This window comes from Sus scrofa, chromosome 13, assembly GCF_054392235.1.
Source record: "Sus scrofa isolate SSC_HxYL_T2T_F1_AM1 chromosome 13, Sscrofa_HxYL_maternal_Yorkshire_Landrace_v2.0, whole genome shotgun sequence".
Lineage (NCBI taxonomy): Eukaryota > Metazoa > Chordata > Mammalia > Artiodactyla > Suidae > Sus > Sus scrofa.
The window spans coordinates 85715584-85728954 of NC_139395.1; the positions used below are offsets into that span (position 1 = coordinate 85715584).

Genomic DNA, 13371 nt, shown 5'->3' on the forward strand with positions numbered 1-13371 from the left:
AAAGCACACAGGGCCTCAGAGTGTCCCAGATGGAGTCAGATGACTGAAAATAACCCTCTGCTGGTAATGGAAACACCACCCCAGACTGTCTTAAAGCCTTTGGAGACAGTTGCTATGAGCCCTCCCTATCAAGCGCGGGTCCTAGTGAGAGGGGTAGTGGGGGGAACGCCCCATGGTCTGCCCAGTCCTGGCCCTCAGCCTCATCTGCTGCCGCCCTCAGCACTTTAGCCTTTCTTCCGAAGCTTTCCAGTTTTCCCAGCTGCCCATGACGGTGGAGCCTGGCTCCCTTGCACGGTGCTTAACTGAGGTGAGCAGGTGCAGGCATCTAGGCCATGCTGGAGCAGAAGCCGTGTCCCCTCGGGGGGCCCCGTTTTCTGGCTGGATCTTGCTGCAGGCCCAGGGGCGTGGGTCCCAGGCTGCCGCCTTGGCTGCTCTGTCTTATCTTCACACTGCACTTAGTGCCCTTGCATCTGCCCTCAGTGTGAAGAGCAGCGACTTTCTTAAGAGCTGCTGAGAGCACTCAGGCCCTGGCAGCAATTAAAGTCACCCCAAGGAGGAGAACTGGGAGGGCTGCTTGCCCACCTGGCTGTCCACCTGCAGGCCCAACCCGTGGCCACTCACCGCATGGAACTCAGTGGCCGAGCTGCAGCTGGGGCAATGTGTCTGAAAGATGATGTTTGGGCTGCACTGGGCTAGGTAAATAAGTGGAATTAAAATTAGCTTCACCTGGTACTTTTCTGCAATGTGAACTTAAGGATGCCTCAAGTAGTTCCTGTTGTGGCTCAGTGGGTTAAGAACCTGACTAGTATCCATGAGGATGTGGGTTCAATCCCTGGCCTTGCTTAGTGGGTTAAGGATCTGGTGTTGCCATGGCTGTGGTGTAGGCCGGCAGCTGCAGCTCCAATTAGACCCCTAGCCCGGGAACCTCTGTATGCCTCTAGCCCTGGAAGTTCCATATGCTGCAGATGTGGCCATAAAAAGCAAAAAAAAAAAAAAAAAAAAAAAAAAAAAAAGTGTCTCAGCAGAGCACAGAGGGTTCTTAGGGCAGTGACAGTACTTGGGGTGACATTGATGGTGGACATGTGTCATTATACTTTTGTCCAAACCAGTGGAATGTGCAGCCCCAAGAGTGAGCCCTCGTGTGAACTGTGGACTCTGGTGGTGACAGTTCAGTGTGGGTTCATGAGTTGTGACAATGCACCATATGATGGGGGATATGGATACTTCATGTTGGGGTGGTAGAGGGTGTATGGGAACTCTCTGCCCTTTCCACTCAGTTTTGCTGAGAGCCTAAAACCGCTCTAAAAAATAAAGTCTTTTCATTACACTTGTTACTTTTTTTGGCCATGCCCTCGGCATGAGGAAATTCCCAGGCCAGGGTTTGAACCTACACCACAGCTGTACCAGAGCTGAGTCCTTAACATGCTGGGCTGGGAGGGAACTCCTCACCTGATACTTTTTAATAAGGCAGTTAGGAAATTTTATTTTATTTTTTTCGTCCTTGCCGCACCCAGGGAATCTGGCGGTTCCTAGTTTAGGGGTCCAATCAGAACTATAGCTGCCGGCCTCCACCACAGCCACAGCAACATGGGATCCAAGCTGTGTCTTTGACCTATATCACAGCCCACAGCAACGTTGGATCTTTAACCCACTGAGCGAGGCCAGGGATCGAACCCGAATCCTCATGGATGCTGGTCGGGTTCATTAATTGCTGGGCCACGAGGGGAACTCCTGCAATTAGGAAACTTTAAATGTCACCCACCATGTGTTTCTATCAGACAGGGCAGCTTAGGGCCATAACCTTGCAGCCCCAGAGGTGCCAAGTGAGGGGTGCTGTGCTTCCTGCCAGGATGCAAGGGCTACAGGTGTCTCGGGCAGCTCAAGGAAGGCCTGGGCATGGCAGGGGGACTTCAGGCTTCTCTGACTTGAACTAGGACAGTCTGCTCTTATCTGCATTGATTTCTTTATTGGGATTCTGTCCAAGATTAATTCACTGCCCTGAAGGAGTGAGAAAAGAGCTTGTCATCAGTGTTCTATTCTTGAGGAAACTGAGATTCAGTGGGGGTGGAATTTAGGGCCCAGACTGGGTGCTCAGGTCCCTGGCTCCCAGGGGCCACTGAACAAGACACTGTTTCTCAAAAGTAGAAGCAGGAAATGATGACGTGTCTTATTTTTTTAAGATGGTCTTTATTTTTAGGCAGTTTTAGATTTATTAAAAAATTGAGCCAAGTTACAGCAATTTCCACTATTGTACCCTACCTGCCCTGGCATTCCCCACCTTCAGCATCCCCCACCTCCGCAGATGGTGTATTTGTTAAAAAACAGTGAACCTACACCGACATATTGTTATCATCCAGGGTCCACACTATTCATAGTTGGTATCAGTCTTCCAATGTAGACACGTGTAATAAGTTGTAACATTGTTAGGGTATCATACAGCATAGTTTCAAAGCCCTAAAAATCCTTTGCTTGGCTTCACTCATCACTCCCCTGTCATTTAAACATTTTTTAAAAATTGGGAATGATTTTAGATTTATAGGAAGGTTGCAAAGATAATCCAGAGAGTTCCTTTATACCCTTCACTCAGCTTGCCCTCAAGTTGACATCCTTCAAAACCAGGAAGGTTGTGAAAAGGAAAAAATGAGCACTGGTACATGACTTACCTAAACCCGGGACCACTTGGATTGTCAGTTAATCCACCGAGCTTCCTTTTCTGTTCCTGTATCCAAGCCAGGGTCCTCTACCGTGTTCATCTCTTTAGTCTGATCTGTGTGTTTTCTATTTTTGCCCTCGTTTACATGTTGGCTCTGTTGTGTGTGTGCACGCGCGTGCACACATGGGGAGCTCTGACCCCCTTGGAAGTGACCAAGCTGTGACAGCTGCATGGCCGGGTGAGAGGTGCCCAGGGGGCTGCCTCACCTCCCTGTTTGGATGCCCGTTCCTGCCCTGTGTGGCCTCCTGTGGTCTCTGAAATGCTCTTTCCTTGAGGAGGGGCGGTCCCTCCGTTGGGGAACCACACGTGCATTTCCCTGGGGGCTTACATTTCTCTCCTCAGCCATGGGTGAGGTTTATTTCCAGGGTAGAGGTGTGTACCCTTGGGTTTGTGCCATCCCAGTGTCCTTGGTGAGCTGGCAGAGCCCGCTGTGCCTGCCTGGCCTTGGGGACAGTCAGCGTTGACTTGGAGATGTCTCTTTGGCTGTTTCACACCAACTGCTTTTTAGCACCAGGCCATTTTTACACGTTTTCTTCTGAATAACCCAGAACGTTAATGTTCTCGTGAGTTGAAAAGGGAGGGGGCGGCAGCCCTGCCTCCCTAGAGCCTGCCCCAGGCTGGACACTGGCTGAGTGCAGCCCTGGGAGCTTGGGTGCTCTCCTGGGGACCTCCCCACCCAGAACTCACTGATGTCAGCACCGCTTCTGCTCTGTCAAGTGGGCATCGGGTTAGATTGTTTACCAGCTCCATGGCCCAGGAGCTGGTCGTTGCCCTCGGATTAAGTCCTAAGCTCCTTACTGTGGCTTTCCAGTGCCTCCCCAACCACAGCACCCATCTCCTTGACCTCAGCACCCCATCTCCTTGGGTCCCAGGGCACAGATGACCCTACCTCTGTTCTTGGAGCCCACCGGTAGCTCCCCACCCAGGGCCCCCCGCAGCACCGATCTTTGTGTGGTGGTACCTGGAGTCTGCCCTGGGAGAGGTACTGTCTGCAGTGATGCTGGTGGCCTCTGCTCACCCAGCGCTTCAGGGCAGTGGCCGCTTTGTTGGTCCCCACTCATCCATCTCACTGTGCCAGGCGCTATTATCATCTTGTGTGTAGATGAGAAGCCGTGGCCCTGACCCACATGCCTCCTGTCACACCGTCCCTTGTCCCTTCGTCTGGTTATTCCAAGGCCGGGTCCCCTTGGGAAGTCATCTCATGGATGTGCAGATCCATCTGCCCTCCACCCACTTTCCCAATGACAGCTGTCCCTGTGCACTGGGCCACATGGCTGTTGTTGCTGTCCCGTTGGTGAGCTCTGGGCTTTGTCGAGCCTGTTGGGGACAGATGCTTAATGCCCACAGGCTGCCGTGTTCCAGGTCTGCCTAGCAGTCAGCAGGTACATGGCCTCTCCTCCCTGGAACCACAGGCAGGCTTCTCCCATCGTTATTTCCAGTTCTGTAGAATAGTCTTGGAAGTTACTGTTGATCATGGTGTTGTTTCCATGTCCAGGCTCCTGTTTGAAGTGCTGAACAGGGCTGTGTGCAAGGAGGGCCTGGGCCCGGCCGTCTCTGCTGGGCTTGAAGCTGATGGAGTCAGCCCCCTCCATCCTGCGTCTGGGGCAACTGTGCTTCTGATCCCAGCCCCGCCTCTCTGGGCGGCTCCAGAGAATAAATTCTTGTCCTCTCTCCACAGGTCATCGACCCGGCCGGAGGTGGCCGGCATCGAGCCGCTGGGCCTGGAGGAGCAGCAGTGCTCCCAGAAGGCAGTGGTGCAGGCCCGCCTGTCCCAGCCTGCCCGCCTGACCAGTATCATCTTCGCGGAGGACATCAGTAAGGGCCCTCTGGTCCCTGGCAGGGACAGGGTGGGGAATGAGGAACAGCCCACTGAGGCCTCGGGCCTGGGGCCTGCAGAGCCCATGGCCACGTCCATAGGAGGGGCCACCACACAAGCAGCGCAGCCTGGTTCCTCCTGCGAGCACCTCTTGCTGCTCCTCCATTGAGTGGAGGCTGGCTTTCATTTCCAAGTTATTACTTGTTACACAGACAACTCTTGACAGGCATTGCTTCAAAATAAAGAAAGTGATGCAGTCTTCCACTTGCCATATTTCATTGACCATATTATGTCATAAATGCTTAGAAAAACAATTGGTCTTCTATCATGATTTCCTGCTACCTCACATGATCTGAAAGATTTCCCATTTCGTTAAGAATTATTATTATTATTTTGGTCTTTTTGTCTTTTTAGGGCTGCACTCACAGCATATGGAGATTCCTGGGCTAGGGTCTAATCAGAGCTACAGCTGCCGGCCTATGCATGGGATCCGAGCTGTGTCTGTGACCTACATCTCAGCTCACGGAAACCTCAGATCCCTAATCCACTTAGCGAGGCCAGGGATTGAACCCACATCCTCATGGATGCTAGTAGGGTTCGCTAACCACTGAGCCATGACGGGAATTCCATTATAGAATTATTTTTAATGGCCAAATAATATTCTTTTTTTTTTTTTTTTTTTTTTGCTTTTTAGGGCCATGCCCACAGCATATGGAGGTTCCCAGGCTAGGGGTCCAATCAGAGCTACAGCTGCCAGCCTACCACAGCCACAGCAACACTAGATCTGAGCCGTGTCTGTGACCTACACCACAGAACTCATGGCAACACCAAATCCTTAACCCACTGAGCGAGGCCAGAGATTGAACCTGCAACCTCACGGTTCCTAGTCAGATATGTTTCCGCTGTGCCACGACAGGAACTCCCTGCATAATATTTTTAACAAGAGATCGTGCTATAAGCATTCCCTTATATTGGACATTCAGATTGTTTTCAAATGTTTGTTTCTATATAGGAAAATAAATACTTTTATATAGAGAACAATTTTGGGTTCTTTTAGGTTATTTCCTGCCAAAGAAAGATTTTCAGCTTGACTGCATATGAATTTTTTTTTCTTTCTTTTTGGCTATACCCACGGCATTTGGAAGTTCTCGGGCCAGGGATCCAATCTGAGCTGCAGCTGTGATGAACACCCTAGCTCCAGCAATGAGAACCGCTGTATTATACGCTCCTGAATAATTTTAAGGCTTTTGCTTAATGGGGCTGAATTGCTCTCACAAAGTTACGGGTATGTGGGGTTTTATGTGATGCTTGGAGAAAGGTCAGAATGAGTCTTTGTCACATGTGGTTATCATTATACTAGATGATTCTCCAGGTAATGCCATTTGTATATCTTGATGGAGCAAGTAAAAATCTGTGTGTGTGTGCACACACTCTTTTATGCTATATCACAGTTGATAGTTTTATAAGAAACAGTTTAGGAGTTCCCGTCATGGTGCAGCAGAAACAAAACTGACGAGGAACCAGGAGGTTGTGGGTTCGATCCCTGGCCTCGCTCAGTGGGTTAAGGATCCGGCATTGCTGTGAGCTGTGGTGTAGGCTGGCAGCCATAGCTCCAATTAGACTCCTAGCCTGGGAACCTCCATATGCCACTAGTGTGGCCCTAAAAAGCAAAAAAGAAATAAAGAAACAGTATAAACACACACACGCACCCTGGGTGTATTTCCTAATCTCAGTGCAGGGACCAGCCTTGAGAACAGTGCTGTCCTTTTGGAAGCTGACGCTTCTTGCCAGAGTCCTTGTCTTTTGGCTCAGTGGTTACACCCTGGGCAAATCCAGGGATTCCCGGAGGAGTGTTGCACATAGCTTTAGATGCTGGGGATGGGCCATGCGAGTGCCATGAAGCCTTGCTTTCTGGACATGTGCTGACTCCCAGACCGTGTGTGGCTCAGGCTGGGCTCCCCAGGGTTGAGGTGCTGGAGCTGGGGCCTGCCCTCCTACTGACCCCGTCCCTCCCCCTCTAGCCACTGGCCAGGTCCTGCGCTGCGACGCCATCGTTGACCTCATCCATGGCATCCAGATCGTCTCTACCACCCGTGAGCTCTACCTGGAGGACTCGCCACTGGAACTGAAGGTCCAGGCCCTGGACTCTGAAGGTCAGGCTGCCTGCTTGGCAGGCTCGCTTCCCTCCCCTGGGGGCTGCTCCAGCCAGGAGGGCCTCGTGGAAGAGGTCTGGACTACCTCTGAGTGGATGTCAGGCCCCGGTGGCAGCCAGGCCAAGGCCACTTTTGTGTGCACTGGCTTGGCCACACATGGGGCCTGGAGGCCGTGCTTGTGCAGGGGGCTCACTGGGAAGAGCACGTCTTTGGGAAGCCAACGGGGTGTCTGGGCACCATGGGAGCTGGGAGGCCTCACTGGGTCACTGTGCTGAGACAGCAGAAGTCCGAGGGCTGGGGTTGGCTTCTGGCCCAGAATATGTGTGTGTGTGTGTGTACATGGAGTGGGGGCACCATCCTTTACTTCCTAACAGAGCAGCGTCTGCCCTGGGCTGGGGGGTCTTCTTGGAAGGTCTGTTTAGCAGGTGGGCACACTGCTTTGACTGTAGCCTGACCTCTCGGTGGAAGAACAGAGGGAAGATGTGGAGGTTAAGGTTCTGTGGAAGAAGGTGGGTTAGACAAGAGACATCTTTCAGATGAAGGTTCTCCCCAAGCTCTGAGCTAATGGGAGCTTACTGCTAGAGTTTTGCACTGTTCTTGGAACCAAAGTTTCACGTTCGAGGCCATACTGTGCTAGGCACTGTCTGAGCACCTCACACGTCCTGACGCATTTCATGTGCAGGTGGGGAATACACACACACACACACACAGATACACACATACACTCAGATAACATACACACATGTGCAGATATACATACATGAATACACACATACATGCACATAGATACACGCACACACAGATACACACTCAGATATATACCTAGACACATACATGCATATGCGCAGGTACACACAGACACACAGATATACACACACACAGACACACGCTTGGTACACAGCAGAGCCAGACCTGAGCTCCAGGCTAGGTCACGTCCCAGAGTTCACTATTGGCCAGACATCTGCATATGTTTTCTGCAATGGGCAGGGTCCTCACTGTTTTAGGTGTTGCTGGCCAGACTGTCTCTCTGGCAGCTACTCAGCTGTGTCAGTGTGGCTCTAAGCAGTTGCCTCAAGAGTGGGCGTGGCTGTGTCCTCACAAAACTTTATTCCCAGGGACTGGTGCGGCACTAGGTTTGGCCCAGGGGCCACAGTTTGCCAGCCCTGCTCTTGATCACTCTGTTCTATTCACTGTCTTGGGTCACTTTTTAAAAAGTTTTATTTTTATTGAGATTTGTATGCCATGAAATTCACCTTTCTAAAGCGTACGCATCAGTGGTGTTGTTGTTTTTTCTTTTTTTGGCTGCCCCTCGACGTATGGAGTCCCCAGGCCAGGGATCAGATCCGAGCCACAGTTGTGACCTGTGCTGCAGCTTGCAGCAATGCTGGATCCTTAACCCACTGTGTGGGGCTGGGGATTGAACCTGTGTCCTAGTGTTCCAGACACTGCTGATCCATTACACCATGATGGAAACCCCTCAGTGGTTTTTTTTTTTTTTTTTAGAGCCGCATCCATGGCATATGGAGGTTCCCAGATTAGGGGTCCAATCAGCTACAGCTGCCAGCCTACACCACAGCCACAGCAACATCAGATCCAAGCTGCGTCTGTCACCTACACCACAGCTCACGGCAACGCCAGATCCTTAACTCACTGATCGAGGCCAGGGATCGAACCCTCAACTCATAATTCCTAGTTGTATTTGTTTATGCTGTGCCACGGCAGGAACTCCTGTTCAGACTTGTCTGTGCTGGGCATTTGTATATGTGGAATAATACAACATGCGACTTTCTGTATCTGCCATCTTTCACTGGACACATGCTGTAGCCTCTGTCAGTGCTCCATTCCTTTTTGTGGCCAAATGATCTTCCACTGTAGGGCTGGGCCACATTTGTTTATCCACCCATCCACTGATGGACCACTGGGTTGCTTCCAGCTTTTGGCTGTTGTGCATAGTGCTGCTGTGAACATGGGTTCGAGTCTCTGTGTGACACAGGCTTTCACTTTCTTTGAGTCTACACCCAGAGGTGGAGTTGCTAGGTCAAATGGGGACTCTATATGTACCTTTTTTTTTTTTTTTTTTAACGGCTGTACCCAGGGCATATGAAAGTTCCCAGGCTAGGGGTCCTGTCAGAGCTACAACTGCCAGCTTACACCACCGCTGCAGCAATGCAGGATCCGAGCCACATCTGTGACCTAAACCACAGCTCACAGCAACGCCAGATCCTTAACAGTGAGCGAGGCCAGGGACTGATCCTGCATCCTCATGGATGCTAATCGGGTTCATAACCCGCTGAGCCATGATAGGAAGGCCACACTATATGTACCTTTTTTGAGGAGCAGCCAGCGTGTGTTTCTATAGCTGCTGTACCATTTTCACATCCCCACCATTGAGGCACGAGGGTTCCCGTTTCCCCATATCCTCGCCAACACCTGTTACCGTCTGTCATTTTTGTTATTGTTCAGTCATTTTCGGTCACATTCATTTTCCTTGGCCTGCGTCCTTTTCCCTCGGGCAGTTGGTGGACGTGTCAGGAGCAGGAAGGTGGCTGCCCTGGCATTCCTGTGCGGAACAGGTGCCCAGCGACCCTCGGGGATGACCCTTCCCACCCTTAGGTCTCGGTGGCACATGTGACCATTTGCAGGGTGGAAGCCAGGCTCACCTGCACACACTGGCCTTTCAGGAAGAGCCCTGATCGAGGGCCCTCCCTTTGTAGCTCCAGGTGGCTCACTCCCCGGCCAGAAGTGCTTAGACTAATACCTTAGAAATTCCTGCTTTCTCTGTCCCAAGCCTGTGTCAGTCTCTTCTGTAAAGATGAACTTGACCTTTGTAACCTTGGACGACCCTGTCGTCTCAGGAGATGTACCTTATCTAGGTTATTGGCTGTTTGTCAGAGTCCCTGCTTGTGGCTCAGCAAACCTCATTAGGTGCCCTGCATGCTTGGCACTCTCTGCCCAGTACAAGTGCAGTCTTCTACCCTGTGAGCGTGGATGGTAATAACACATTAGCGCATTGTGCAGACAAGGGTGCCGAAGCCCAGAGAGCTCCAGCCTCTCACCCAGGGTCACACAGCTTGTGGGCGGCAGAGCATGGGCTGGAAGTCGGGGCGGCTGCTGTCTGAGTCCATTGCCTGAGCTCTTGTCCCCAAGGCCACACTAACTCTCTCCCGCTTCTGTGATTTCCTGGGCAGGGGGGTCTGCTCAAGGGGCTGGGCTGTACTGTTTTGATCTGAGGTCGTCAGTGGGGTGCCTGCTTGAGTTCATGTTGTCAGAGTCCTTCCGATCCCATGGGACCTCACGCAACCCTCGGTGGGCTCTGGTCTCTCAGGTGTCCCTCCTCCCTGTCCTGATGCCAGGTCTTGGTCAGGGCACCTTTCAGACCCTCCCGTTCTTTGCTTTCAGAAGCTTGGCCTTCTGGGCAGCCCTTCACATAGTCTCCTCCAGGGTGCTCCCCACTGGCCTGAGGTGACGTTTGTCCCCTGCTCCTGAAATCCCTCAGTGGTCCACTGGCCCTGCCTCGAGGTGCGGGGCACTTTCTACTCTGCATTGTCATGCTCTGTGCTTGGGCAGAATTGGGATCACCTCGTTCTTTGCTTGATGCTGGACTTTGGGCCCAGTGGGCACCCAGTAAATATTTGTTAAGTTGAATTGCTTAATATTTTCCCACTGGCCTCCTGGGGCCAGGGCAGAGGTGCAGCCTCCGGAGGCTGGACCCTGGGTTTTCCTTGCTAATATGAGCACCTGGCACACAGTAGGTCTAACAGCTGCTTTTCCAATGGGTCGGGCAGCAGCTCCTGAAACCTAACTCTAACTCTCCCCCAAGTCTGCAAATTCCTGCTGAATGTATGGGTCTTGGAGTCTGTTGCTGGGAGGGGCTCCCACTCACCATCTGCTCTGAGAAGCTACAGTGAGGGGCTGCGTGCATCTCCTGTGGTTTTATTCTGTCACCCGGAAATCAGGGCCCCCTTCATGCAGGGCCTCACACTCCAAAGCACCCCACGCTTGGTTTAACACTTTGCTGCTGCTGTCTTAAAATTTTCATCACCTCATCTTTGGACTTAGGTCCCATGGGAGTCCTAGCACGTGCTGGGGATTTAGAGCCTCAGTGATTTGAGATCCTGCTTCCCTGCCACCTCCCTGCCTCCTGGGATGGGTTCTTGGCCACCCATGCCCTGTCCCCACACGTTCTGGGTCCTGCCTGGCTTCTCCTTCCCTGTCCTTGCCCCGTGACTATGGCCACCTTCCATCCCCAGTGGGGGCCTGTGATGGGTGCATGCACCCCAGGATGTGCTGGGGTGAAGCGTGGTGGTAGCCACCCCTGTCCCAGGGTACGTCTGGTCCAGAGGCTCCATTTGGCCAGAGGGAGCCTCTTATCCTAATCTGGCCTCCTAGCACATTCTGCGTGCAGGCTTCCAGAGGCTTAGTGTGGGGGCCAGCGGAGTGTGTGGGGGGGAGAGAGCTGCCTGACTCGGTTTTCCCAGATCCTGCTTCAGCTGGGGTGCACACGGTGTGTCAGTCCAGTGGCCAGCAGGAGGGGACCCCAGTAACTGGCAGGCCCTATTTGTAGGGCAGGTCCTCCAGGGGTCTCTAAGGGTCTGCACTCAGCCTGGAGCATCCCTACCCCCCCGTCTCTGGGGCTGCCTCTGTCTCCTTCCAGCTGTCTCACCTGACATGCCTTCTTCTGGAATTTCCTTGCCTTGGGAATGAGGGGCCCCCAGTTTTCCTTTGCATGGAGTCCTGCAAATCCTGCAGCTAGTTCTACATGTGCAGTTGCCCACGTAGGTGAAACTTCTGGAAGCCCAAGGATGCTTTCTGGTCTGGGCACGATGCCACGTTTGTCTCTCCCTTCACGTCTGAACAAGGCAGACGTGCAGAAGTTATGAGCTGGGGGCAGCAGCAAAGATCCCAAAACATAGCTACAATTGTAGCCCCTGAAATTTGTGAAAACAGGATTTCTTGTTGCCTTTCCCAGGTTTGGAGACCCAGGCAGGCCTCCCCTGGCCTCAGTCTCCTTGTCCTCAGAAGGCCATGGTGAACTGCTTTTGCCCCTGGGCTGGCCGGCACCCCTGGGCACCTCACTGGGGGCACTTTCTCTGTTTAATCTTCTCAACAACACTGAGCCCTGAAAGGTGGGGTTGGACAGGATCCCAGTCCTGCTGACTCTAAATGCCTTGCCCTTTGCCCTGTGAAAGAGTTTTTCTAGGCTTCATCTTGATGCTCTGTTTTGGGGGCTGGCCAGGCAGGGAAGATGATGGATAGCCGTGGAGTGGGTGTGGGGTGATAGAATGTGGCAAAATGCCTGGAGAGGCTGAGCCAGCAGCCCTCACCAGAGGGAAGAGGGACCAGGCAGCTGGATCTTTGGACTTTTGAACTTGAAGTTGGATTTGTATATTGCATTTCTTAATTTGAAACTATGGGGATCAGCTAAAAACTGTAAAATCAATATCTGGGTAAAAAGCAAACTGTAGTTCCTGGCAGATCAGGCCTTTGAGCCCCCAGTTTCCATCTCCTGCCCTGTTTCAGGGTGTGCACGTGGAACTGGGCATCACACTCGCCCCGAGAAGGTGTTAATGGAGGGTTTCAGACCCAGCCCGAGTCCTGTCACCTGCTGGGCTCTGCCTGTGCTGATATCTGGTCCAAGGCTTGCAGAGGGCCCGCCAGGGCTTCCTCTACCCTGGACCCCGGCTCCCAGCATCTTGGGGAAGAGACCAGGGTGGGCGTGTGAAACCAGACAGGGAGGTGGAAGGGGGCGTGAGGGACTCAGCCTCAGGAGGCCTGTCTAACCTGTAAAGGATTCACCCACATGAGGGGTGGTGGGTGCGCACAGACAGGAGGGCAGTGGGAAGGGTACAGCGGGCACCTGGGAGGCCCCTTGTGGTCACCTGACCCTGGTCCTTTCCACTTTGGTTCCCCTGCTTTGCAGGGGGTGGTGCAGAGTGCACGTCCCAGCCTGAGGCCCTGGGGAGTTAACCCCCCATCCCCGCTCTGCTCCCACAGGAAACACGTTCAGCACCCTGGCTGGGCTGGTCTTTGACTGGACGATCGTGAAGGACACAGAGGCCGACGGGTACTCAGACACCCACAATGCACTTCGGTAAGGAGTGCCTGCCTTTGAAGGGAGGCGGGCAGGGGTGGCACTGGGCTCCACGTGGGCCCAGGGCTTCCAGCACCATCCTCACCATCATCTTCTCTGCCAGCAAGGAGCCCAGCCGATTCCTGGGTGCCAGCTGACGTTCCCTGGGATGAAAAGCCTTTGGCTCGTGGTGTGCAGGCATCTTGCCACCTGTGCAGCCCACCAGGGGTCTTCCGCGGGACATTATCAAAGAAGCTGGGCTGCCCCGCTGTGGAAGAGAAGTCTCGTCCCAGAAAACGAGCTGTCACGGGTGGCGGTTGGGGGTGTGGGGGGTTTGGGGGGTGGTCCTGACCCCTCCCATTGGGGTGAGTTAATGGGGTGACCCTTGGGACTGGGAGAGCTTCTAGCTGTGACAGTCCTCCAGGCACAGGAGGCTGCCTTCCCCAGCACAGGGTGTATGTGTATATGTGTGTGTGTGTTGATGCCCTCATGCCCTGGCTGTGTGCAGGCTGGGATGCCCTCATGCCCACAGCTTTTCTGGGGGCTGTGCTGTCAGCTTCTACCTCCTGGGTGGGTTCTGGGATCTCTGGTGTCTCAGGAAGCCGGGAGTACAGGCTTC

At 53.1% G+C, this 13371-nt stretch overlaps 1 protein-coding gene across 2 annotated transcripts in view; it reads left to right on the forward strand.

Annotated features, from left to right (window-relative positions):
• Nucleotides 1-13371, forward strand: part of NUP210 (nucleoporin 210) — a 90112-nt gene that overhangs the window by 10211 nt on the left and 66530 nt on the right. For both annotated transcript variants that reach the window (XR_014823869.1, XM_021069388.2), the window contains exons 2-4: nt 4392-4528; nt 6551-6682; nt 12677-12773. Coding sequence is in view for 1 of the 2 variants with exons in the window: in XM_021069388.2 (XP_020925047.2) it covers nt 4392-4528; nt 6551-6682; nt 12677-12773 (366 nt within the window). In the remaining variant the exon portion in view is untranslated. The remainder of the gene's footprint in view (nt 1-4391; nt 4529-6550; nt 6683-12676; nt 12774-13371) is intronic.